Source organism: Symsagittifera roscoffensis, chromosome 3, assembly GCF_963678635.1.
Source record: "Symsagittifera roscoffensis chromosome 3, txSymRosc1.1, whole genome shotgun sequence".
Lineage (NCBI taxonomy): Eukaryota > Metazoa > Xenacoelomorpha > Acoela > Convolutidae > Symsagittifera > Symsagittifera roscoffensis.
The window spans coordinates 6,851,730-6,879,388 of NC_087064.1; the positions used below are offsets into that span (position 1 = coordinate 6,851,730).

General features: G+C 41.3%; 2 protein-coding genes across 4 annotated transcripts in view; one reads left to right on the forward strand and one right to left on the reverse strand.

Annotated features, from left to right (window-relative positions):
* LOC134842433 (very-long-chain (3R)-3-hydroxyacyl-CoA dehydratase hpo-8-like) overlaps positions 1 to 27,659 on the forward strand; it is a 491,300-nt gene that overhangs the window by 392,507 nt on the left and 71,134 nt on the right. The window contains exon 1 of one of the 3 annotated variants that reach the window (XM_063858773.1): positions 14,981 to 15,004. The exons of the other annotated variants lie outside the window; for them this stretch is intronic. The gene's annotated coding sequence lies outside the window, so the exon portion shown is untranslated. Of the gene's footprint in view, positions 1 to 14,980; positions 15,005 to 27,659 lie in introns of those variants that run through there. 3 annotated transcript variants of the gene reach the window in all.
* Positions 18,627 to 27,654, reverse strand: LOC134842457 (innexin unc-9-like). The gene is made up of 8 exons (XM_063858804.1): positions 27,304 to 27,654; positions 24,120 to 24,362; positions 23,438 to 23,590; positions 23,326 to 23,365; positions 22,116 to 22,336; positions 21,705 to 21,867; positions 19,155 to 19,298; positions 18,627 to 18,900 (listed from the first exon to the last, which is right to left on the reverse strand). Exons 1-8 carry the CDS (start codon positions 27,443 to 27,445, stop codon positions 18,753 to 18,755), a joined length of 1,254 nt encoding a protein of 417 aa, XP_063714874.1. The 5' UTR covers positions 27,446 to 27,654; the 3' UTR covers positions 18,627 to 18,752.

A 27,659-nucleotide genomic window follows, 5' to 3' on the forward strand; every position in this document is an offset into this window, starting at 1 on the left:
GATGCTCAAGTAGTACTTCTTGTGAAGATGCACCACTATCTCCGTTTCTGCAAAGACCACATGAAGAATGGCGTACAATTCCCTCGAGCTCAGTTTGCCCCTGTTTGGGTCGTACACCGGCACCGAGACCTCCAATATTCCTCTTTCAATCATGAAGTCGCGTAGTCTTGTCAGAGCCAATATCACGTGTTCGGGATCAATTGTGTTCCTGTCGTTGACTCTCGTTACTAGGAAGCAGAGGTATTTGCCCGGGACTTGTGCCACTGACGGTGGAAGCGCCGCCATGCCTCCCAATCCTGGCCTCTGTCTGAACAGAAACTCTACGTTCTGGTATTCTCTTTTGAAGTCAGCCTCCAATCTTGATTTGAAACTCATGTCCGCCGTGATGCAGATCGCGCTGGTCCTGTTTGACAGGATGAAGTCGCTATCCGTTATCATGATGTTCTCTGAGTATTCATTGGGTATTTCGAATTTCGTTTTGAAATTCCTTCCTATGGTAGGCTCTGGTTCTTCTTCCTCCAGTTCCAATCCGCTTGTTTCCCTCACCTCCTTGAGCTTCTTTATCATCGAATTTTCGGTGTGGGTAAGTCCTACCCCCACTCCCCGGACAAAAATATTTATCGACGTCCCCGTCGATGTAGTCGGGTCTGAATTGTCTTTAGGGATGTCCAGTGGCCTGTCTGTTGCTGTCCATCCGAAAAGAGGCTCCGCTGTCTTCATGTACTTTGCTGCTGATACATCGACTTGCTGCATGCTTTGTCCTTCGTGACCCTCGTCTTTGACATCACGCATCCACTCTAGAATCCTCAAGTTCGTATTCTCCCTCCTTTCTATTTCACCCTGCTCGAGATCCGTCTCCACTTCTGGCGTCGAGTAATCATCCTGCGGATAATGTCCACCATCGTCAATGACCTGCCATTCCTCTCCAGCTTCCAGTTCGCCTACGCCTAGTAGTTCCTCGCTTAACTTTTCTGGCTGTATCTTATCGATCAAGAAGTCATCCCCGTACCTATTGTACCTCATGCCTGTGCGTTTACGATTGCCCGTCCTGGTTTCCGGTGGTGTTGGTCGATCCGGTTCCATCCACTTCGGTACCTCGTTTTGCTCTGGGTCGTTCCAGTCTTCTTCTACAAATGAACCTGCATCCGACTCCACTTCTATCTTTTCGTTGTCGTCCAAACTCAAGTTCTCATTACCATCATTTTTCTCTCTGGTGCCTTTCTCATTCACTTCGCACGCTGGTTCCACCACCAGGTAGTCAAGACCCTCCATGTCTTTCGGCAGGCACCAATCCTCCGGGGACGGAACGTGAGGTTTCAGATTTTCGTAATGTGCTGCTCGCCCTGTACTCAAGCGATAGAACCTTCCTTGTTGATGTACTTCCGTAATCATGAACGGTCCTCTCCATTTCTTGAGTAGTTTCTTTGTTCCCTTGGGCGGTATGACGTTTTGAAAGACCCACACGTATTGGCCCACTTCGTATGGCTTTGCTCTCAGTATCTTTTCGTCATATTTCTTGCGTTGCCTCGTTTGCGCTTGTGCCGTGTTTCTCCGACATAGCTCGTTCAGCTCTTGTTGTCTTTTGATCGCTTCCTTCACGTATGCTTGAGGCGACGTCCTCTTCCCCTCGTACTCCGGATAGAAGAATGTCAGAGGCATTGCCCTTTCCCTGCCCGTCAACATCATGAAAGGGCTGATACCCGTTGTAGAGTGCTGGGTACTATTGTAGGCTCCTACTACCTGTGGCAGGTATTTGTCCCAGTCCGTCATGTACCTTGAGCAGTACACCCTGAGCATGTTGACTAGTGTCCTGTTCTGTCTTTCTACCAACCCATTGGTCTGTGGATGATAGGTCGTCGAGTGTGCTTGAGCAATGTGTGACCTCTTCATCAATTCTTTTGTTAAGTCCCCCACAAAAGCCTTGCCGTTGTCTGACTGGAAAGTCATTGGGCAACCATACCGCGATATCCAATGCGTTATCAGGTGATCACATGTTTCCTCTGCTGAGGCTGTCTGGCACGGAACTGCTTCCGCCAACTTGGTGAAGTGATCTATTATAACTAGTATTTGGTTATAACCCGATTCCGTCATGCAGATTTTCTGATGGTCTATCTGCACCACTTCATTGAATTCCGAACTCTCGACAGACTTGAGGGGAAACTTCATCTTCCTTGGGTCTTTTACTTGAAGGCATGCTAGGCAGGCATTCACCCATCTCTCGCAAGCTTTTCTCATTCCCGGCCAGTCAAACCTGTGAAGTATCCTTTGTTGTACTTTATCTATCCCCTGATGGCCCATTTGGTCGTGTGATCTGAAGAGCACTTCCGTTTGGTACAGTTGTGGTAGTATGATGAGGTTGTGTTTGTGTAATATCTTTTCCTCATCTCTTCTCTTGCACGCTACCACCCCTTCCGCTGTGTGGTAAAGTAAGTCTCTCTTTTCTTTGTAGAACTGGCTCAAGATCTTGTAGCTGTCTTCCTCAAGTTCCCCCTTCTCCTTGACTCCAGAATGGATCCATTTGGAGAGGTTACTTGTCATTTTGTCATTCTTCTGGGCCCTTATTAGGTCAGACAGTCTATATCTCGCCTTAACGTGCTCCTTTAACGCCATGATCTGTCCATTCATCTCACCAGGATTGTGGATGTCATCGCTCAGTTTCACACATATTATCCTTTTCATGATCTTCATGTCGTCCTCTGGTACCAGATTCGTTCTGACGTTTGAGTTGCACGATAGTTCCCTAAGAGGCTTTCTTGAAACTGCTATTTTCTCGAGCTCTGTTCCACCTCGTACCTCTTGCATTTCCAGATTGTACGTTCCTGAAGATGGATCTGTCTGTAATTCCCTGTCGTACTGTCTCATCTTCTCTTCCGCCAGTATCAGGCATAGACTGTCTTGATCCTCACTGCTCTCGTCCGAGTCTTCATCCCATTCTTTACGCTCCCCGGACAATTTTCCTTCTCCGGTTTCGTCTTCTTCCATGAATCTGGACCACTCCCCGGACTCTTGATCTAATCCCAGGTGTTCAATTTCTTCTCTGAATGTCACTTTCTTATCCCTGACTTTTGTTTGCTCCAGAATTTTTTCGGGGATTTTCTCAACTAGTGATCGCACAACTTCCTTGCTATCAGTGGTGATTCCTTTTGAGACGTCAGTATTGTTCACTGTTTTTTCTCTCCGAAGTATGGTTAGTTCCGGTGCCTCCTGACTTTTCCCTTGGATCACGGGTTTGTCATCCGATAGTTTCTCAAGCAACCTCATTAAGTCTTCATCTATTTGGACCGTTCCCTCCTCTACCTGGGTGAGATCGTGACCTTTTGCCTTGAGTGTTTCCCTCACGATTTTGGACTTGAGCATTATTCCTACCGGAATCCCTCTGCTTTTCTTCAAGATGGTCTTTTCAAGAGACTCTTTTGGCAATTCGGGATGATCTTCAATCGGTTTACCTGATTTGTCCAGCCATCTCGTGAGTGGAAGACTGTCGTATGTTTCTTTGTCCATAAAGGAGAAACCATCTTTGATCTCAGGTCTGTCCGCCTCTCTTTGTTCTTGTCTCTCGTAGAACTCCGTCTTCTTGCTCAAGCTGTCGGCATTTTGATGTTTGTCTCGCGTTCTATGTTCAATTATCATGTTGTATCCGTCCAAGCGAACTATCCATCTCCCAATGTAGCTCTGGTCCATTGAGTACGTTTTCAGCCAGCTTAATGCTCGGTTATCTACTCGCAGCTTGAAAGGTTCACTGCCTAGGTACGCTCTGTATTTCTCGACAAAGGTGACCACTGCGAACATCTCTGCTTTCGGTGCTCCGTACTTCATTTCTGTGTCACTTAGGACTTTGCTCCCGTATGCTATTGGTCTCAAGACTGTCTTCCCATTCCATTCTTGTTCTTGATGGAGAACCCCAGAAATCGCGACTACCGACGCATCTGTGTCCAGCACGTACATCCCCTTCTCAGTCGGCATACCCAGTACTGGTGCCTCACATAGCTCTTTCTTTATTCTCTGGAATGACTCTTCTGCTGCGTTGTTCCACGTGAACTTCTTGCCCTTGTGTCTCATTAATTGTTGCATCGGGTATACCTTGTCCGCGTAGCCTTTGATGAACTCCCTGTAATAGTTAGCGAAGCCCAGGAAGCTCATCAACTGGTGCTCTGTCTTCGGTGATTTCCAGGTTAGGACTGCTTCCACGGCGTCTGGGTCAGGTCTGATGCCGTGCTTGTCTACCATCCTGCCCAAATATTTTATTGAGTCCTTGAGTATTTCACACTTTGATGGTTTGCACTTCAGCCCCGATCTTTTCATGCACGCGAACACCTCATCAAGTCTCTCAATGTGGTCTTCTAGTGTTGGCGTTGCTATTACCACGTCGTCCACATAGCACATTACCAGGTTGCCGTACTTCTTCGTCACGCCTATCAGCGCGTGTGCCATCAGCCGTTGAAACGTGGCTGTGGCATTGCAGAGTCCAAACGGCATCCGTTTCCATTGAAACAGACCTAACTCGCAGGCGAACCCTGTCTTGTCCCTGTCTTGTTTCCTTAATGGTACCTGCCAAAAAGCCGAGCCTAAATCAAGAGTCGTAAAAAATTTTGCATCACCTAACTTCGAGAGGCTTTCATCAATTCTAGGTATGGGATAGGCATCCTTCACCGTGACGGAGTTCAGGTATCGAAAGTCACAACAGAACCTCAACTGGTCGCCTTTCTTTTTGGCCATCACTACTCCACACGCCCACGGTGACTTGGATGGTTCTATCATGTCATACTCTAGTAACGTCTCGATTTCTTTTCTACACGCGTCCGATTTGTGTGGGGTCATACGCCTCGCCCCCTCCCTGTGCGGTACCGCGTTTTCCTCAAGTTCTATTTCATGCTCCACAAAATTACAACACCCGATATCCGCCTTATGCCTCGAGAAAACTTCTTCGTTCCGCTCTAGTACGTCTTTGATGGCTTCGAGCTGTTCATCTTTCAGTTTGCCCCTCAAATGTTCAATCTCCGGCAGAACCGGTTTATCTGTCTGCATCTCATCTAGTGTGGGTCGCTCTGGAAAGTTTGAACAGCTCGACAGCCCATCGTCCGTTTCTGACTTAAGTGATTTAATAAGGCCTGAAGAATATTTAATTTTTTGCAATCGTCTCAAGATACAAATTTTATCCCTGTGATTGGGACAATCAACAACTTCATTTTGTTTTAAGTTCTCAATCGTTTCATATCGAGTTTTAACCGGCAAAGCATATCCCAGTTTCCTCCCTCTCTGTATCGTGATCGGTATGTCAAGGGTATTCAACAAGACACTGACGCAGAGACCACTCTTCGTTATCGAAAATGATCTTCCTAAAACAGCAGCACTTTGACTATTAGGGTTTGGAACTATACATACTTGCTTATTGTCACTTAGTTCATTGTAGTTTTTCATCCTCAAGCTCACGATTGCTGCTTCATTAGCTTTTAGCCTCACTCTCCTACTCAAGAATACCGGTGCTTTGTTTTCATTTGCCATTATTAAATTTACCGGTTTGATTGCGTACCTCCTATCCGGGTTCCGTAACCTGAACATTGCATTATTTAGATCAATCGTTACGTCGAAATTCCTGATGAAGTCTCTGCCCAAAATGAATTGGTCAGATTCATCCAGGTTTTCTACCACGATGAAGCTCATCCACAGGTTACGTTCTCCCAAATTGAGGGCTATTATCGGCGTCCTGCCTAGCACCCGAAGGGCCCCTTTGTTCGCAGCTGACAGCCGTATTCTCGAGTCTATCAAATCATCTTTGTTGAAGCCCATTCGCTCCCAAGTCTCAATTGGTATGACACTCAAGACCGCTCCCGTGTCAAGTAACCCACGTAACTGAGTCTTCTTTCCACTTATGTCCAACACGTGCCCTGTCACGTCTGCTTCCGTTCCGATGTGCATTGCATCTTCTTCAAGCATAGCACAGTGTCCATTCGATCTTACTTTCAATTCCTCCTTCCCTACATAGATTTGTCCAATCAGGTCTTCGTCGCATGTTATCATCGTCTTGGTATAGATGTTGATTCCATCTATGTTTAGCATAACCTCGTGTGGACCGTAAGCTTCAGTGTATCTGTTATCAACACGTACCGACTTGCTGCCCCCTCTCGTGAGTAGTGCCCTAAGCGCTCTAGAAGTAGTTTGTGGACTTATTCCACTCAAGTAGTCTGCATACACGTCAATGTGCATTAACGTCTGGTCGCTCGGCTCGCTCAAGTTTCTAGTCACCTCGTGGCCGCCCACTGTGATTATCGACATTATTCTTGCTCCGATTTTCGATATTCCAAAGGGTTTACCTGTCACCATTTTCACGGTGTTACAATTCCCGTTCTTTGTTGAGCCCGTTCTAGCCTCTGGTACTACGTTCGTTCCGGTTAATGCTTCGTTAAAATTCTGTCTCTCGATCTCCAACTTTAGTCGTTGCTCTATTTCTTTCGCAGCCAGATCTTGTTTCACTTTGGCAATTGCTTCCGTCGCCGCTCTCTCATAATTTATCTCTAGAGAGCTCCCGGCCGCGGACTCTAACGCACCGCTAACATGTGTTACAGCTTTCACTGTCTTCGTCGGCAATTCGGTGTTTGGTGCCCCTAAGTTCCTAGATTCGAACTCGTTTTGCCTGTTCCGCTGATTCTGCACCGCCGCTAATGCCAACTTATGTTTGGGGTGATTCTGGTCCTTGACCGCTTCCCAGAACAAGGGACAATCCATTCTGAAGTGCCCCTCCTGGTTACAGAAAAAACATCTGGCGCCTATCTTGATGATTAAGCCGTTATAGTACTCGTGTTCCTCCATCTGACTCATGTCCTCCTCATCCGGTGCATAACCTAGGCTCTTCATGCCTTGTTTGTACATTGTGCAGTCAGCCACATGATGATCCGCTGACCCGCAGTTCGCGCATGATCTGCGCTTATCCATATCATCTCTAGGTTTGTACCATGATGACCTCTGGGGTTGGCTTCCCCCTTGCGTGTTCCTGTTTTCAGAATATGAGTACTTCTTAGGTTTCATCAGCATGTATTCTCTTGATTTCTGTCTCATTTCTTCTGGGGTGGGTGCGCTGTCCTTCGACAACGTGTAGTATGTTGCTAACATTGTCCTTAAGTCATCACTTTTCACCCCATCAATGAACTTCGAGGCAATGCTAAAGTTCCGTCTGTTTGTCGACTCCTCTGGGTCACTCCTCCTTCTCAAGCTCTCGAGGTCATCTAGGAACCGATCTATTGACTCGTCGTCCCTCTGTCTCCTTTTTTCAAATCGCATCATCGCTTGATGACCCTTCATGCCTGAGCCGAATCTGTTCAACAGTATTTCAAAGATTTTGTCCGCGGTGTCGCGTTCTTCTTCTTTCTTCGCAACCACACACTTTAATGCCGTGCCTTCTAAATTGCTGAGTATGGCTGTGCACGCTTGTCTTTCGTCACTCAAGTTATCTTGCTCTAGATGTAGTCTCATCACTTCCACCCAAGTGTCAATGCATCCATCGGAGTCATCTTTGAATTCTTTTGGCTTCTTGAATGTTTTTCTTGATTTTCCCTCTCTCCTGTCGCTCGAGTCAGTGTTCCTCGTGGCGAAGGCCTCTAGAGTCCTGTTCATCATCTCCCAAGTGCTGGCCCATGTCATAGCATCCGGTCCTGAGTTGCTGTTGGCTGTTGAATCTCCCAGACCAGTCGTCGTGTTCGACGTTCCACTCTTCATTATTGTTTTCGCAGCTGTTGGTGCTATGCTTATCGCATCCCTGGGTATGGGCAACGGTGTCGATTGCCGTTTGTTTCTTTGTGGTTCTACAAAATCAACTCTGGTGCCTTGCGTACGATCCGCTGCTGGTCTCTCTTGTGGTGTAGAACCTCTCAAGATTGCATCCAACTTCGCCTGTATTGCACACGAACTCTCTGCTTGACTCTTGCTCATTGTGTCCATTCTCCTTTCCAGGCTCCCTAATTGGCTGTTAACATCATCATATCGGTTCTTCAACTGTTGCATGTCTGTTTCGATGTTCTTTTCTCGTTCTTCATTGGTGGCCTCTACCTTGTCTGACATTTCCTTGAGTCTCTCCTCTGTTGCTTTAGCTAGGTTAAAATAACTGTCTAGATACTCGTGCTTGTTGTATCTTATCTCCTTTTTTATCACCTCTCTGTCTTCTTCACTGTTCTTAAGTCTTTTGTCGATCTGATTTAATTTCGCCAACAAATCGCCTAGCTCAATGGTAGTCTCTTCATGGTCAACCGTGGGTTTCTCTTCGGCCATAGCCTCTGCTTTAGCTTGTTCCTCATTCTGGCCGGTTTCTGTCGCTTTCGTGCTCACTGTACCAAATGTTCGTGCTCTTTCTGCTTTTGGCTCTTCAGTCACGTTTTCTTTCGTTTTTATTCCGAACATTATTCCCAATTTTTCCGTAAAAGATGTCCTCTTTACTTGAGAGTCTTCTTTCACCGTTTCTTCGGTGTTGCCTATTGCATCTTCCGCGTCATCTATCGGTGAGAACTCTATGGGTTTCTGGTTCGGTTCCTCTGTATTGGGCATTGGAGTTGACTCTGTCGCCATCTTCCCTGTTTCATCCACACTTTGATCGGGTGTCTCTAGATCAATCTCGATGGTGGGTTCTACTCTCTCCCCTTCCGTGCCCTCTTTCGCCCTGTTCTCCGCTGTACTCCTTGTGCTGACCATGTTAACTGAAAAGTTCTTCTTTGTTATCTTCGGACCCATTGGTGTTGCTTTGCGTAGCGACGAATTATACTTTGCTTCGGTCGATCTTTTTTCAGCTACCGGTACCCTGCTCCGCCTCATTATTTACAATTGTTATTATTTACAATATTATTATCTACAAAAATTCTATTCTAAGGTTTAAAAACTCCAAGGAAAAAGAAATTAATAATTCGCTAAAAACAATTTTTCTTGAACTCTTGTAAGCTCTTTCGTGTTAGGTTAGGATAGGGAACGTGTTGAACGTGTTGTTATACTTGGTGCTTCAACCTAACCTATTACTTTTGTAGTACCCCCTTCCTAATGCTGTTCCAAGACTTTCTCTTTACCGTCCCAAGACCGTTCAGCGTTGTCCCAGTACTTCTCGTTGGTACCTTTAGACCAGCGTCCCAAGACCAATGGCCCAAGGCTAACGTCCCAAGACCAACGTCCCAAGACTAACGTCCCAAGACCAATGTCCCAAGACTAACGTCCCAAGACCAATGGCCCAAGACTAATGTCCCAAGACTAACGTCCCAAGACCAATGTCCCAAGACTAACGTCCCAAGACCAATGGCCCAAGACTAATGTCCCAAGACCAATGGCCCAAGACCAACGTCCCAAGACTAACGTCCCAAGACCAATGGCCCAAGACTAATGTCCCAAGACCAATGGCCCAAGACCAACGTCCCAAGACTAATGGCCCAAGACCAACGTCCCAAGACTAACGTCCCAAGACCAATGGCCCAAGACCAATGTCCCAAGACTAACGTCCCAAGACCAATGGCCCAAGACCAATGTCCCAAGACCAATGTCCCAAGACTAACGTCCCAAGACCAATGGCCCAAGACCAATGTCCCAAGACTAACGTCCCAAGACCAATGGCCCAAGACTAATGTCCCAAGACCGCTTCGTACCAAGACTGCTCTGGTCCAAGACTGCCCCAAAGTTGCACTGTCCCAAGACTGTGTTGCTCCAAGACTGTCCCCAGACTGCAATGTCCCTAGACTAGTTCGGTACTGTCCCAAGACTCGTTACTGAGTGTCTGGATATAGGATTTCTTTCTTCTTCGTTGTAGGGACTCCTTGGTTGTCTGTACCTTGTACCACCACTCAAGCTCTAGTGAAAATTTTCCCAAAAACCCTCTCTTGGTTGCCAAATCTGGCCCCCCTTTTTTAGTTACCTCTTTTTGAATGTTCCCAGCAATTGGGAGCCACAACTTGTGTGCAGGTATCTTGTGATCACCTGTTTGTATTAAAAACCAATCGCAAATCTTCCCCAAAACGCAACAATGTCTATAGAAAAAATAAAATTCTGTACCGAAAAAATAACAAAACAGAGTAATCGACCCACCTAAAATTCAAAGGAGACAAATGTCAACCTTCTTTCAAAAAAAAAAAAAAAAATGTCTGGTACCTAATTGCCACGCGTTTTCCTCCCCCCACTAGTCGTCTTATGAGGTGTCACGAAAACTGTCTATATCCGTTCCCCCCTACCGATCCAACCAGCGTACCAATCTTAACTCGAGATAAGTTTTGGATGTCCACCTATTGTTACCACGCGTGTTGATGGCTAATGTAACTAAATCAACGATGTCGATTAACTAGTTACTCTAATTCCCCCCTTTTTACAATTTACAACCGCCAACCTCTAACCTAACCAGTCCCCCTGCTAACCTCCCCCCTGTTTAGCCCCCCTCTTAAGCCGAAAAATCCCTTAAGCGCCGGGTGCTAAACCTCTCTTGAGAAAACCGTAGACCTGTTTCCAGGTCTGCTTGAGTAAAAACTGCCTAAAAACAATGGGACTCCGCTTATCCAATTTTACACTTATTTCTTATAATGTAATGTGGATTCTAACGATACCCGTTGTCCGACCTGAGAACACCCTTGTGCGTCCTCTTGTGGTGGCCCTGTGCTGGTTGTCTCTGTTCTGCCCTTGACAGCAGACCCACTTTCCCACTCGACTGGTCACCTCTTCCAATCAAGTCTCTTGGTGGTCCGTTTCGATCCTTGTGAACCTCTTTCCCACTCGACTGGTCACCCTTTCCAGTCAAGTCTCCCAGTGGTCCGGTTGGGTCGCAATCTATCTAAAAACCCTTAACAACGCCCCCCACTCGGGCACCCTACCAAGGTCACTGCTAGTTGATCGAAAAATTGCTAGATTGATCGAAACGATCGGTCTTGTAAAACAGTATGTGTATACTATTTAATTAATACAAAGGTTCGATCCAACTAATTTGGTATCAAAGTCACTGTCTTTTTTCGTTTTATAGTTTTTGTTCCTATTTGTTTTCCTTTTTTGCTCGTGTTTTTGTCCCCCTAGTTGCCCCCCTTTACTCGGTTAGCTAAGCCTCGTTCGGAGAGCGTACCAGGAAGTTTTCTTGAGTTTTCTTAAAAAGCTATCACGGTACGACCGGAAGGTTTACACGTTCCCGCTGAACCGTACCACCGGTACTCTAGAATGGGCATGTAGCCCGGAGCTGTGTCAAGTGGGTTCGACTCCGTAGTCATGATGTCGTAAAAACACCCAGGAGCGCCATAAAAACACTATGTAACAGTCGCCTACTTTAGTCACATATGAGGCTTAAGAAAAATAGGCCCTATAACCATTGGCTCAAGAGTCAGGGACACTATCTCTTGTGTTTTTCCGCCTCAAGAACGGTCGGAGCCAATTCGGTTCGCTTGCGACATGAGACTGGAACCCATTACAGCTTAAAGGCCACTACCAAAATACCCCCCCACTCTAGAAATAAAGACGTCCCCATACTTAGGTCTCGGGATACCCAAAATACATGAACGCCGTTAAAAACCGGGTCGGAACAATCCGCTTAGTTACTTTTTATTGGACAGTGGAACTTTGATCCATTTCAGATGGATCAACCTAAAACTCGCCTTATCTCAACATAACTATCATAAAATACACTCGAGAAATTTAAATTGGAACTTACATATCGACGCACTTGAATATGAGGAGTAAGTTATAACTGAGCAGCTTGAGAATTAAGTAATATAACTAAATAAGTTTTAAGGCCAATTAGTTTCAATAACAGAAGTAAGTTTTTGTCTCTAGAATCAAAGTCTCTGAATGAACCCTTTGGACACTCGAGTTGTCCACTCTTCCATTCAGAGTCCACTCCTTTCCATTCGAATAATTGTTCTGTCTCAAGTCCGTATTCGATTCTCCTGTTTTCAGGACAAGACAGCTCTACTCTCTTGATATTTCGTTTCGAGAAATTGCGAACAGCAATTTCCTGCCTTTTTCTTGAGTAGTTTCCCGCAATTGTTAATTCGGGTGTTCTGATTTCTGACTTTTTCATTTTCAGTTGGTTCGAGAAAATTGAGCATGACAGGCTCGATTCGAATTTTGCAAAATTAAAATTTCACTCCAAAATTACGTATTTCTCAAGGTCAAACCCCCAGACATGACCGACTGGCACAAAAAGACAATGACTTGCACAACTTGTTAAAGCTTTTTGATCGTAATCTACTGTTAGACGCAGCGAGAGACAGACGAAAAACAAAGGCCCAAGTCGTTTCAGAAATCCCGTTAAACATTCAATCAAATTAATTACGTCAGAACAAGATTTAACAGATCTTAACAAAGCAGCACTAGAGGCATACAGAGTTAAACTAGCAACGTTCAAATCTGACGTAAAAAAACCGGTAGAGACGAAATTGGGATTGCTCGAAAAACATCTCTTTCGAAGAAAGTTTGGAAGTGAGGCACTGGATATTACAAAGACCTGGAATGCTGCATGGCGGGTTCCACTATATTTTGATGAAGACGGGACAGAGGACCAAAATAGATCAGAGGAACAGTGAGAGATGATAGCAACAAGAAAAACTAAAAATCCGTTGAAAACTGATTAAACTGAGTGTTAAAACTCATAGTTTTTTAAATTTTCTATGTATACTATATAAAATTTAGTTATTCCAAGGGGAGTGTGGCACAGCACATACTGCATGTGCAGTAACCATAACCTCGCTGCACACTAATCTTGGAACGCATATCGGTATCTGTAATTATATATATTGTTATTAAGTTATGTCAAGGTCATGCAGTAATGATCGCTGTTTAGACTTTAGTTAGTTGTTGAGCTCTGCGTATGAAGATACGTATAACTGAGCTGGTTCACGGAACCGCAGATTGAAAGAAAACCAAGTTTCGTTTTGAATTAAACTCTTGAAACTATATTATTTTCAAATGAGCTTATAGCATTTCATCACCTTACCACATCTTGAATCGAATTGCTTATTTTACGATTTGTCTTTTAAGTGACAAATATGGATACGTGTTAGCCAAATGACTGCTCTACGTGAAACCAATATCTACGCGTGCCGATCACGCACGCAAAAAGTATGAGTTGAAAAAACCAAAGTTCGCTGGTCAAAAAGGCTGGTAATAAAATAGACTGGTTGATCAAAAAAGGTTGATAAAGATTTTTGATTATTAGAACCAGGGTTATTTTTTATTTGATTCTCTGTAGGGAATTGGATAACCCTTATTAGTTTTATCTATTTATGATTAGTTTTTTTGGCGTGGCAGCACAACTTTGACCTCAAGATTGATTAACATTAAACATATCCTGTCATCTGTTCGAACTATAGACTGAAAGCTAATCTGAAAATGAGTAACTAGAAGTATCGAATCAATTGGCAGGTTATCCATCTTATCATTTTTAAAAATTGATATTATCAGTCTAAAGTTCACAAATTGTTAATATTTCAGTTAACAAAAACTTAGCGAGACTAGTTAAGGAGCAGTCGTAAGATCCAAGGCTTCTCCCGTTTCGAGCAGTCTCGTTTCATTCAACCGCCGAGGGTTAAATAGTCTTAATACCGCCCCAAGTTTTCAGATTGATAATAATTGTGCTTCTATACAAAATCACAAGAATGCTCCTATTTTAGCCAAATTCAAAAAAGAATCTGACTGCCCTTTAGTTGGACTCAAACTTTTTTGGAAGCATTTGGTTTAGTTAAAATTTACTTATTTAGAGTTGTCTGTCTTGTTCTTGATAAAAGACAAGAATAGAATTTCAGGCAAGCGGTCTAAAAGTTGGTACATAAAAGCGAACCAATTTGTAGCTAGAGTGGGAAGCTTTCTCAACGAACTGACCTAACAGTTCAAAAGTTGATTATTGAGTAAAACTGATGAAATATCCGGGGTTACTTACTGAATTTGAATCTAGACAAACTTTTTGTTGGAGTTATTTCCAGAGTTGTTTTTATTTTGCCTGAGCGTCTGAAATTTATTACTTGCGCATTTTTATCCCAGTGTGCTGAATTAGAGTGACCGTTGGGTTATTCTATCTGAAATGGATCAAATGCACACTGACTAACGAAAACCGATAACTTTAAGAGGTTCCCAGCCCTGTTATAAACGGCTTTTGCGTGTTTTCAGTATCTCGAGAACTGGCCGTGGTGGCGATCTTTTTGCTACTTGGTTGGAGTGGGGGTGTTTTGTTAGTGGCTTTTCAATTGCAACCGCGAATCGGCTCTGACAGAAGGAGATGTTGAAAGACGAGAGATAGGTTACTTAGTGTTTTTATGGTACTCTTTTGTGTTGACCTCATAACTGCAGAATCAAAACTGCTAGACACTGCTCCGGGATATGTCCTCATTCTAGAAAACCGGCGGTAAGATTCAACTGGGACGTGCTCACCTGGTTGTTCCGTGCTAGCTTTTAAGAAAGTTTTGAGAATTTTTCTCTTGGCTGCCTTTTTGGATATGAGGCCTTTCTTTTCCTTACGGGAAACTTTAAAAACTAGTTCATTACATAGTTTGTGTCTTCAGCTCGATCTGATAACTTTCGGCAACCTTTTGTTCAAATCTTTAATTTTTTTTTGCTTAACTGATAATAGAGCAGCAGTGGAAAAACTTGAGAACATTTTCTCGGCTGCCGTTTTGGATATGCGGCTTGGCTAACCAATTTGAGAGAGCTACCGGGAATCCAAAACTAAGGAAAGTATGATAAGCAAACAAAAATACCGGAAAAAGAAACAAAAAGCATGAAACAAAAAAAACAAAAGTCCAGAAAGACAGCGAAAACTTAGAAATAGACAATGTTGCTATGCTTGTCTTATCGCAAGTGTTTTGAAGGTTGCAAGTATGGCGATGTTCACCTATATTTTTTTTCGCTTAGTTGAAACTACTAGCTATATTTTATTTTAGAAAATTTAAACGACTCATTTCATTTGATCACCAAATTTTGGAGCGAAAAACATTTTCCTTAAATTTGGGTACACAAGTGATATTTTTTATTTATTTTTTATCCTAATTGCTGTGATAGCCTAATTGTTGTGATAAACTTATTAAGTAGTTTCATGTGATATGGTACGCTCATAATGATACGCTTGTAAGAAGAAGGCCGGTACGGGATATTAAAGACAAGCTCAAAAAGCCGCGATACTCCCCCTCTACCCGGACATCCCCGCCGAAACCTCCACCCTTGAAAAACCAGGCTGTAATCGCTTTCATTTCTTTTTTTGTGAATTGTTTTTAAACTCCATTTCTCTACAATCCATTTTACAATCTAGTCTTTCTCTTGTTTTGCCTCTTTGTACCTTGTTTAGTGAATGTTCGTGCCAAAGTACAGGCCGAAGTGGCTACCCAACTGGAGCAGGAAACTGTTAATAGGAACCTCAAGGACTAAGTACTGCAGCCCCAAAGATGTCGGAGCTACGGTTCACTCGTACAGAGGTGCAAAACTAGCCGACCTTGCCGGTACTGTCTCGCGCTACCCCTCGCAGAAACTGAACTGTGTTATTATAGTAACCGGCTTTAATGATAATTCATCTACAGTTTCAAGTTTTGCTAATGATTGTAGATTTTAAATAAATTTGATAATTCTTAAGTTCAACACAAATGTGCTGACCCTGCGACCCCTGGAAACTTATCGACCAAGAACTTAAAATTAAAATAAACGATAAAAATGTCGTTAACTGGAAACCGCGCTTCATAGTTCTAAGCAAGAACAAGCCTGGTTTTCAATTCCTAGATTAATGAACCAGCAGCTGTTGTCATTAGTAGAAGAAACACCAAATTCTAACGTTGCGATGAAAGCAGCAATGATTCTCCCCCATCTGCTGCTTCCCAAACCTAAATCAGAAACAAACGGATCAAAATTCTAAAATTCTGAGCTGCCGCATATGTGTATGAAAGCAAGACCTACTAGACGAACTTTTCAACAAAGCAAATCTCTACAAATTAGACATCCAAAACAGAAGAAGTGCGAAGTAAACGAGGAAATTAAGCAATTCGATAAACTAATCAGTACAGGCAAAATATCGGTTGCCATTGGCTGCCTTTCAGACAAGAAAATAAAAAAAAGTACTTCCCCTTAACGAAGTCATGATGTAAAAACAGTCCTTAGTATCCTGAAAGAAAAACACCCCCACGCCAAAACAGCGAACAGAAACTATAAAACGGAAGTAAGTGAAAACACAATGTCATACCACCACTCTAAATTCGAACAAATAAACGACAAGACAGTTCAAAAATCAACCCTAAAAACATACGGAAGCCACGGTCCCTCAGGCCTAGATGTGTGCGAATGGAGAACAAAAATAACTCACTTCAACCAGACATCCATTGAGCTTTGCAAAACAATTGCGAAGCTGTCCTATACAATAGCAAGTAAAGCTCTCCCCCATGAAAACCTAACGGCGTAAAACTCGTGTCGCCTGATACATCCGGACAAAAGTTCAGGGGTACGGTTCATTGGTATAGGCGAGTTTATGAGACGATTAATTGGCAAGAAAATCAACCAATTAGTAAAATCAGACCTTAAAAATCCCGGAAAAAATTTCCAACTCTGCTTAGGCCAGAAATGTGGAATCGAATATGTTATCCACAGCTTGAGGAAAGAGTTTGAGAAACCAAAAACGGACGACATACTAATTATTGATGCAGAAAATGCCTTCAACTCGCTCAATAGAGAAGTTTCTCTAAAAAACGTAGAAACCCTTTGTCCGGCACTACATCATGCGCTGGCCAACTCTTATAAACATCCCTAAAACTTATATGTCAATAACCCGGTTTTGACATTTTTTGAGATAATCCCATTGATTGAGCTCCTGCAAAAACCAAATGTCACCCAAAAATGGTACGCAGATGACGAAAGCGCTGCAGGTGATCTTAAGAATCTCCGCGCAATACTGGAAAACCTGGATGTGAACGGAAAAGCTTTCGAATACAATGTGAAGCCTCCCAAATGTCAATTCATAGTAGAGAAAAGCGACAGCAAAGGGCAATAAAAGTATTCGAAGGCACAAATATTACAACGGTAGACGGTTTTAGAGTCCTTGGATCGGTTATAGGAACACCATCACTATGGGATAAATACATGGAAACCGAAATTGAAAATACAGCTACCCTAACTTCCAAAATTTCCAAAATAGCTAAAACAAATATCACCACAAAGGTATACTCCTGCTACATAAAGGGAGTTCAAAATAACTTAAGCTCTCTAACCAGAACAAATCCGGAAACTTTTAACAAAATGGATGAAATTGAGAAAAACGTAAGACTGCAGCTACTTTCTAGTTTACTTGTAAAAACTATATTACCGATGAAGATCGCAGCCTTTTTGCACTACTACTAAGAATTGGAGGATTAGATCTCCTCAGCAACATGGACTTTTACAGAAATTGTGAGTGGTCAAGAGCCATTTGTGATCCGTCAGAAAACAGTGATTCAGAAATAGCTGAAACGGAACAAACTCTGATAAATAGAAACATCAAAACTATAGACAGAACATCAATCTCTCGAAAAAGGCTAAAATTATGAAAAACTGTTCATCAGAAAAAAATTGACAAAAAATCTAGCGTCACAGAAAGGAGCATCGAACTGGCTAAGCGTGCTACCGTTAAAAAATAATTTTTCCCCTCAAAAAATCAAAGATGGAATAAATCTGAGATATGGATGGCAACCACCAAACACTCCACATACATGCCCATGTGGACAACCGTTCACACTGACCCACTCTCTACACTGTCCCAAAGGTGGATACACTCACCTAAGACATAATGAAATTCGCGATACCTTTGCGGCTTGAAACAGATCCGAAACTTCAATCGTTGGAAGGCGAAAGCTTTCACATCAAAACAGCCAGTACTGATGATGACGCTCGGTTTGACAGCAAGGCAAATGGACTTTCAGGAGGCCGATTCAGCCGAACCTTTTCCGATGTAAAAATTTTCAACCATCATGCTAAATGCTGCCCTAAAACTATATTTGACGCTTACAAATATCATGAGAATGTCAAAACATTAAAATAACAATAAAGAATTCTGGATGTGGAAAACAGCACCTTTGTTCCACTAATTTTTCAGTGTACAGGAGGAGCAGCACCAGGCTCTACAAAAACCGTCCAGAAGCTAGCAGAGAAACTAAGCGAAAAGCGGAACGAATTATACTCAGACACAATAAACTTCATAAGAACAAAAATTAGTTTTGCACTTCTGAGGAGTGCAATCCTCTGCCTTAGGGGGTAAAAAAAACTTAAAAATACATCCAACATACACAATTCTATCTCTGCTATAATCGAGGAGGGTAAATTATAATTGACAATTCTCTGGATGCATTAAAATCGACTTGATTTATTCATAAAATACTGCCGATGTATTTATATAGCGTTGGCACGGCCCTATCCAACCTGCGCGCGTACTGTCGCATGACGGAAGGGCCCATTTTAATTGGCCTGTTTTTTTTTCATTTGGTCACCAAATTTAGAAGCGAAAAACATTTTCCTTAAATTTGGGTACACAAGTGATATTTTTTCTTAATTCGTGAGGAAAGTTTTTGCTATATAATCAATGAACTTTGGTTATAAGTTCAATGTTGCGAAGTAATCGAATCTTTTTTTAAATAAATTGTAGTCATTCATTTTGTGTCTCAAGTGGTGCGACACGAGCTTTAACTGTGTAAGAAAAGTCGTATGAAAATCAAGTCTTTAAATTTCAGTGAAATGTTATAAATATGTCAGACCAAACTTTTTGTCTTTATAAAAACTACGTCTTCCTCTCAGTTAGTTTAAGCATCTAATTCCTGATGCTCAGGTTTTTACTTAGTCTTCGTGTGTTCCTCCATTGATGTTATATTCGGGAGCTTTGGGAACCTCTCTTTCACTCGATCTTTCCTGGTGTAAAGATGCCAGAGATTGCATATCAAATCGGTCATGTTGATCGAAGTTGTATTCGCCGCAATCAATCTGAAATCAAATTTCTGTTTAGATAAGTTAGATTGTTTTCTTCCTTCAGCACTTTTATACGAAAGTTGAAAATATAAATAGAAATAAGATTACAACTTCTAGAGACTAATATAAGGACTAGGGGGACTAATTTCATTCGTCGTGCCTTTATTTGTCCCCCTCTCGATAGCATTGCAATTGATATTGCATTTTAAGATATGCAATCGTTGTATCATTTTTCAAATTAATTTTAACATGCAATTAACAAAATTAACCTCAGCATGAAGACCCCATCGGGTTTGAGGAAGCTCATCACAAATGCCCACAGTGCTCGACGGTTCTCTTCGTTCTCTTGAATGTAGGTGACCTGATCTGGTCCCTTGGTCCTGTTTCCCATCAGAATGTGCTTCTCAATCCATCTGGAGAATTGAACGAAACCGAATATGTTTTTGGAAATTTTCCAATTGCACTCTCCAATCTAATGGATGTACTTCATCCGCCTTTCTTTTAAGGCTTGTGCTTTGAAAATTTGCGAAATGTCAACTCCTTTAAAATTTATTCCAAGTTAGAAATGATTCAATTTTGCTCAAATTTAGAGCTCTGAAAAACAGGCGATTCAAAAAATAAACCATTATATTGTCAAAACCAATTCAGTAATTAAAATTGGCGGTATCCAATATAGTTATTGCTTTTCAGAGCAGCGAGCGTTAGTGTATTAGTACGAATCTTCATTTTTTCTAACTTAACTCGCAAATAAAAGTGTTCTTTTGTTTGGTGGCACTTTTGCTATAATCACGATCTGTAGCTTTGGAAATTTCATAACCATCTGTTCTTTGCTTTATTTGTGGCTAATGTTTGTCATTTATTAAGGGTCCGTGGCTGTGGTTAGTGCGTGACAGTCATAATCTCATGTTGCAGATCGAATCCGATAAGTAGCCAAATTTTACTAATACAAGGCTTATTTCTACTTTTTCTTATGCACTTTATAGAGCTGCTGTTTGTCGTGCTCTCGCTAATGTTTGCGAAGCGCAGCTTCGCCTTTGTGTGAATTATTACAATTGCGATCAGCTAATGTGTTGCAATCTTGTACTCTACTTTGTTTTTTACCGTAATCGACTTATCACCTTACAATCAATATACCGTCTTAATTCTCATTACTCTTGCGAAAGCAACTGTCTTCTTATCGGGAAGGGACTACAGTAGAGGACAAAATTAAACGCAAATTCAGGTTTTTTCTCTAAAATGCCTGTTTTCATTTTTTGCATAGACCGAGAGAATGATCAGAGCTGCATAAAATTATTATATCTTGGTTTCAAGGACTTACCAGTTCTTTCAAGGTTTGAAAATTCGACTTTATCAAGTGTACTTTACCATTTTTTACCAAGTGTACTATTTTTTTTTAAAACGCGTGAAATTGTAAAAAACAGCTGACTTTAGTAAAGTTTTCACTATGAACAATTCTAACTCACATCGAATTTTTCACATCGCGTGAATATTTTATTCCTCCGTTTGTTCGTCCAAGAGTTCACTCCGATGTAAAACTTAATGCAGATGGGAAAAACTGGAAACAGCTAGTGAGTCCTTAAACCCGAGATATAATAATTTTACGGAGAGCAGCTCTGATCAATTTTTTCTCGGTCTATGCAAAAAATTTTGTTTTTTTTTCCTCAGTGAATGCTCTCCGAAATTATCCTTGAAAACAGGCATTTTGGAGACAAAATGTCTTAACTTTGCGCTTAATTTTGCCCACAAGTGTAGACTTTTTTTCCCGTAAACAAATTTTCCAAATCTTACTTGCTTATCTTATTTGTTTTATTGTTGAAGCGTAAGAACTTTCAGGTTCATGTTTACTTGGCCTGGAGGTAACAGTCGCATTTGAACCCTAATGTTCGGGGTTGAGTCCCGGCGGGACATTTTTTAAAATCATTTTGAATGCAATTGATTTTTTCCAGTAAAAATTATGTTGTCGGATTTCCGCTTGTCTGCTGAAGTTAGCTCAGTTGCCACATCACAGGTTTGGCTCGTGCTCTAGGCAACTTCTGTTGTTGTTCAATGTAGTTTAAAAAATTCTAAAAATCGAATACAACATATGTTTTTTTTGGCTCAACTGGTGTCTGCTCTAATATTGTTTGTTTGGTTGTCACATCACACAATTTTCTTGTGCTGTAAGAAAATTTCATTGTGCTTGCAAGAGCAATTGTTGTTCTAGGTAGTTTCAGGGGGACTTGAAAATTTTTATAAATCTATTTTATTTATGTTTTTCTTATGGACCAACTTGTGGCTGCTCTAGGGTTGTCGGCTTAGTTCCCTTATTGCAGATACTGATTTTTCTTGTTTATCAAACAACTTTCAGTGAACTTGTAAGTGTAAGTATTGTTTAATGTAGTTTCAGGGGGACTTGAAAGTTTTTAATTTTTGAAATGCAATAATTTTTTTGGGCTTCTATTGTGTCTGCTCAAAGATTGTCGGCTTTGTTTCCTCAAAAGATTCGTTTTGTTGCTAATTTAATATTCAAATTTTTCAAATAATACGTTTTTTCTAGCGTTTTTCTTTCGAAATCTTTTCTTTTTTATGTTGGTATTGTGAGGCAAGTCATGCGAAGCTCTGCTTCGCCTCTGTGTGAAACTTATCACTACATTAATTAGACTTATTAGTTTTCTGGAAAAAAAACCAAGTAATATACTTGATTGGTTTTAATTAAGAAGGGGAGTAAAAAAGGGTGAATCCTTAGAAAAAGTACGTTTTTATGAGACTCGTTTAAGTGAAGAGCTCGAACATTTGAAATAGATTAGTTTAAGAATTAGCTCTAGCACAGTGGTTCCTACCGGAATCGGCTGTTGCTGGCGAATAGAGTGCTGATCCAGTTGAACACAGACATGAGGTTCATCACCAGCATGAAGTACAGCCAACACCAGACGAAGAGAAATATCTTCTCGTTGTAGAGATTCACTCCCAACACACACTGCACAGTCTCCTGGTGTCGAGTTCCTGAAACAGTGCATTGGGACCGAGATATTTCAAGGAGCTCAATTAAGACTAAATTTAGAATCAATCAATAATAAAAAAAATCGATTTTTTCAAGTTATAGAGCGAGCGCAACTTTAAGTGTTGAAGTTTTTCGATAATATTTTTTCATCTGTAAGCATTGAGCTTAAAATCAATGTGAATTGGTTCTTGAACCTTCTTTTCTGATATTAAGTCATGATATTGATGGCTTTTGTATGTGTAAAAAGTACCCATGGCTTCGTGACGCTGGAAGTCACAGAAAGCGGTCATCGGGAATCTCCAAGTGTCGGTCCATTGCTGCCCACTGAGAATACATCCCAGGACCTCGAAGCCCCACTTCCAGGTGCCTGGACCGATGATCCAGTTGAGTCCGTAGATCTGCACGACTACGTTCACTACCATGGCTATTTTCACAATCAAGTAGTACGTACCCATGCTCGCCCCGGAGTCCCTGTAATTTAAGAGTTAACTGCAATAATCATCTTAGGCGCTCTGTTAAGGTTTTATTTATGATGCTGAAGACATAACGCGATTTATGCGTGGCGAATTATCCCGCATCACAGAAATTTTCCAAATTGACTTGAGGCAAGCTAATTGGTCGGATTACTTTCGTATTACACACTTTTTCAAGCTTAATGTTTGATATTGTCTAAGTTTTAAGTTTTTGAATATGTTTTTTACCTATAACTATTCAATGCCGATTACGGGGCAGTCGGAACATTCGGGGTCTTTCTACTTTTGTTTTTTTGAACGAGTTTTAGTTTTTTTGTAAAATTAAAATAAGAATTCGGAACTTTACTACTTTGTGTGCGAAATTTTTCTGTAGAATTTGCAACTATGTCGAATAAGGTGCACAGAATTATTACATCTGCAATTTTTTTGGCTTGAGACAACCTAACTCGCAATTAAAAAATCTCTTTTGATGGCAATTTCGCTATAATCATGATATGTAGCTTTGTAAATTTCACAGCATCGGCTGTCTGCTTTATCTGTGGCTAGTCTCTGTCGATCGGTGAGAGTCCTTGGAAAAAAATGGAAAGACGTGAAGTGCCTTATCTACTGGTCGGAGGTTCAACTTCGCTCTTAGCACTAGTTTTATTGACGTTTGATGGCGTTTTTGCTGCATAGCATTGTCAATTTAAAAGCATCTATAGCTGCATCATTTAAGACTTAGTATTAGCAATTTTTCAAGGTTCCGTGAGTGAGTTTGTGTTTGCACTTTATGATTTAAAACCATGAAACAATTGCTTTGGCACCAAAAAAAAATAAAATGGAAATGTTTTGCAACATGAAGTATTTAAATGTTAATTGCTGTTGTTGTTTGAGATGTGCCAAGTTATCCTGGAAATGCTTTCAATTAGTAACGTTTTCCCAATATTCAGTTGGTTAATTGCTGTTTGCTTCCTTACTAGCAAATTTTAGCATATAATATTGACTTACTTGTCTCTGCATTTGAATAAAGCCTTGCTCACAATGTTGACTAAAATAGACAAATTATTGAACGGAGAAAAGTATTATATTTTAGGTGGTTTTATATTTGTTGCAATTGTACCGTTCTTCTTATTTATGTCGGAGAGTCGTTTTTTGGCTTCCAGATGTTTATCCAGAAACCCGGCCAGATCCATGAGGGAGTTCTTCCGATCTTCTGGCTTCATGATCAGCTCACAATTGTCGACTGTGTTCACCATTTTGTTCATGTCGATCTCTGTGTTGAAAAATGAGTAAAATGAAACTCATTTTGACAAATGAAAACATGACAGATGAAATTCATCTCTTTAACTATTCCCCTTGTCCAGGTGGAAGGGGGATGGTTCGTAACTCGGTACAAAATTTTCATTAGCTTAACTCTTGAACTTGTTTTCGATAGGGGCTGCGTTTTGTTACCATAGGGGAAGGGAGTGGGAGGGATAGTTGAAGGGATCCGATCAAAGTAAGTAGAGGTTTTCTACTCCCGACGCGGACGATAACGCTGAGTTACCCGGATCCAATTGATGTGACAGGAAACTTTTAGGGATGCAGTTTGGCCGAGGCGATTTATCACCCATTTTGATTTAACCCACAAAAAACTTCTAGCCCAAAAAATCTAACCGTTTTTATAGATTAAAGTCAGATATTGAAGCAGGGGCGTGTTTTCGATTTTTGCGTATTTCAGAAAGTGATCTTTTTAAGCTCTCATATAAATGATTTTTTGAGAAACTTGCCGTCCAAATAAATAGTTGAAAAGTCAAACTTACCGTAAGAGCCGAGCATGCCAGTCCAGAACATTTGAGGCGCGTAGAACAGCACCCCCATGAGAACGAGAATGACAGGGTACCACTGGTAGAACTCCACATACACAGTGTCCCCCTCCTTCCTCGCTAGGGTCACGTGATCCTCGTCTGCGATGTAGTAGGTCTTATTTACGAAGCACACGTTGTCAGCATACATCACCCAGCCGGGGTGGAAGTTACCAGGTGCCCAGCAGTTCAACGGACTCCCTGGAATAACAGGTCATTTGGTTTTAAATTAGGGTAAGTTTTCCCGATTTAATTGAGTTTATTTTGGAGCAGTGATTCTGTGAGTAAGGGCAAGTTAGTTATGTCCGAAGTATGTTCTTTTTGCACAGTTCAATTATTTATTATCAGGGTGGTATCTCTTCTGCGAAAGATAAATCCAATCTATCTATCTTCAATTGGTTCGAAATTATTGGCTCGAAGCTATTATGATGAGTATCGTCGTTGTTTTGAAGTTGAGTGGTCAAATGCAGTGGTTGATGTTTTTAATTTTGTTGTCGCTTTTCAGATGTTCAATGGACTCTGCCTTTTTCTGGTTCATTCTTGAAGTGCTCTTTTGGGTTGTTTTGAACTTAATTATATTCACGCCTCTCCTGCTTTTCTACACAAACAAGTTAGATGGCGTGATCGGAATCAAGAACAACATTCTGACCGAAGACCAACGTAAACCGATGGGGGACGACAATAAAGTTCCCTCTGATAAGGCCGCCATCTTAAGTCCCCCGGTTGCAACCAAAGCTGAACTGCATTCAATCAAGCCAGATGTCATTTTAATAGGGGGAGGAACAAGTGCCTTAGTAGCAGCATCGCTTATGTCTAGACACGGGTATAAAGTCTTGTTATTCGAGCAGCATACGAAACTGGGAGGCGGTTGTCATACGTTTAAAAAAGGAAGGTTTGAGTTTGACACCGGATTGCATTATGTTGGCGATATGAAAGGTGATGAAAACTTTTGCCAACTGCTGGACCAGTTGACAGAAGGTCAAATCACGTGGTACCCCATGGATGAAAGATTCGATAAAATTGAAATCGGCAATCCTGATGACGAGAAACTGTTTAAAACTATAGATATTTATGCTGGATATGAAAAGTGGAAGCAAAAATTAAATGAACAGTTTCCCGGAAATGAAAAAGTTTTCGACAAATTACAAGAAATTATGACGGGTGCAAAAGATGCGGCTTTTGCATTCGGATTTATGAAAGTTGCTCCGGAGTTTGTAGTTAAACGCATGTCGAAACTTCCGATGGCCAAATCTCTGTCATCTTGGCTCTACTATTTCCGCAAAACTTCCAAAGAAGTGCTTTATGAAATATCAGATAATCCAGAGGTTCTAGCCTGTGTCGAGTACATTTACGGAACCCTAGCATTGCCTTCGAAGTATCTCAGTCTGTTCCTTAACATAACAGTTGCTGATCATTATGTGAAATCAGGAGGATTTTATCCCAAGCACGGACCCTCAATCATTCCGTATCATCTTGTGAAGGGAATTTTAAAATATGGCGGAAAGTGTTGCGTCCGATCGAACGTAGACAGTTTCATTTTGGACAGAACGCCGAGCGGAAAATTAGTCTGCAAAGGTGTCAATGTATTAATAGCGGGCAAGGAAGCAATATCTGTGAATGCCAAAATAGTCATTTCATCTGCTGGGTTTCACAACACTTTCGTAAAACTGATGCCTCCTAAAGAAATTGTGCCTAAAATATGTCCAAATATAGACAGAATTTGTCAAACAATGCCACCAGTGAAGAGTTAGGGTTATCGGCTTACAATTCATGGATGTTTGATAGCTTGAACTTCGAGGAACTTTACGAAACCTGGATTGGTGAAAAAGACCCTTGGAATGCAGTGGATAATTTGAGCTTACCATTTGTTTATGTTAGTTTCCCCTCAGCTAAAGATCGATCGTTCGACGCAAATCAAGAGACGCCTACTAGCACATGTACTGTAATCACTTTATGCCCGTACTCCTGGTTTGAGATGTGGAATGACAAGCCGACTACTAAACGGGGCGATCAGTACATGAGTTTAAAAGAAGCATTGGGCCGAAAAATTTGGCAGAGGGTTTTGAAAAGTTTCCCACAATTAGAAGATAAAGTGGAAGTTTTTGAAATGGGAACGCCAGTTACAAGTAATTTTTACTTGAATGCGAATAACGGGGAGATTTATGGGATGAGTCACGGGATGAACAGATATTCAGAAGAGTTTTCTCGAATAGGAAGGTTCAAAACTGAAATCGGAGGCTTGTATGTCACAGGTCAAGATACCTGGTGCTGCGGTTTTGTGCCAGCTATAGTTACTGGAGCATTAGCTTGTACGACCATTACGAAGAGGAACTATCTGGATGATATTGACAACTTGTATAAAAAACTGAAACTCTGATCAAATACATGACCCCAAATTTTATGAATTCACAATTCCAAGGCTTTTGTGCTGAAGTTCAAGCTGTAAGAATTGGAATTTTCGCAATTAAATAGAATAAAATGAAGTAATTATAAAATAATTTAGATATGAATTCAAATTATTCAAATCATTTATTTTTTAAGTCTTAAGATGAGTGTGCTGTGCATTAATTTTATCAGCGATGGGAGGAAGTTTGAATATTTTTGACCATATTCAGCAATTTTTTTTGTATGAAAATTCTTATAGGTTAGACGTTTTGTGAATGGTGTGTTGTAACTCATTATAGTGAAATGTTCCTGGATTTTTAGAGTTAGGGGAGCGGAAGAGTACGCAGCTCTCCCCTCGGAGGATTGAAGGGGGACTGAGTGAAGGTAATACATATTGTCTGACCGGCACTTTTACGGTAAAGCGTTTATATTTTTAAAGTCAACTTAACGGACGGAGGGATCTTCAAAAGTATCCAAAAAGTGACAATTGTCATTTCGAATCAATCAATCTACATCGCAAAAATGTTTGGGTCATTGTTTCTGTCTTAAGAGGGCACTTGTATTTGATTTAAATTTGTCGACCAGTCCTTTTTCTTGACAAAATCCTCCCTTGAAACATGTCCGTTTTCGTTATTTTTTTGCGACAATTTAACTTCCCAGTTTGAATGCGCTAGTTTTCATACATATGATAGAAGATCAAATCTTTTTCCACTTAATTGTGGATGCGGATTTTTTTATAAGCTTTTTGTATTCTGACCTATCAACTGGGTGGACATAGCGAATATGGCACAGAATGCGAGCACAATGGCCGAATAGCGGTGGTTGAGCCGGTCGTTGAAGTCTCCGTCGTTGCCCTGCTTCGACCCGGTGATCACGTCGAAAATGATGCTCACCACCATCTTGTGATAATTTCAATTTCACCCTCAGCTCAAAACGATTAATTCAATGCGACAGTTGGTATCACAAATTAGTCAAATTTTATCGCAAATTTTACAATTCAAATTGGTCTAAGCTTTCATTCGAACATTTAATGGAATTTGAGAACTAGCTACTGAATACTGCAGTAATCGCTGTTTGAATGTTAGTTATTAATACAAGATATCTCGCAGTTTG

Coding starts and splice junctions, on each gene's coding strand:
- LOC134842457 (XM_063858804.1), bottom strand. CDS start 27,445: ATGGTGGTGAGCATCATTTTCGACGTGATCACCGGGTCGAAGCAGGGC. Junction 19,299..21,704: donor GCCAGCAACAGCCGATTCCG/GTAGGAACCACT, acceptor TCAATTCTCCAG/ATGGATTGAGAAGCACATTC. Junction 18,901..19,154: donor GATGGGGTCTTCATGCTGAG/GTTAATTTTGTT, acceptor ATTTGATTTCAG/ATTGATTGCGGCGAATACAA.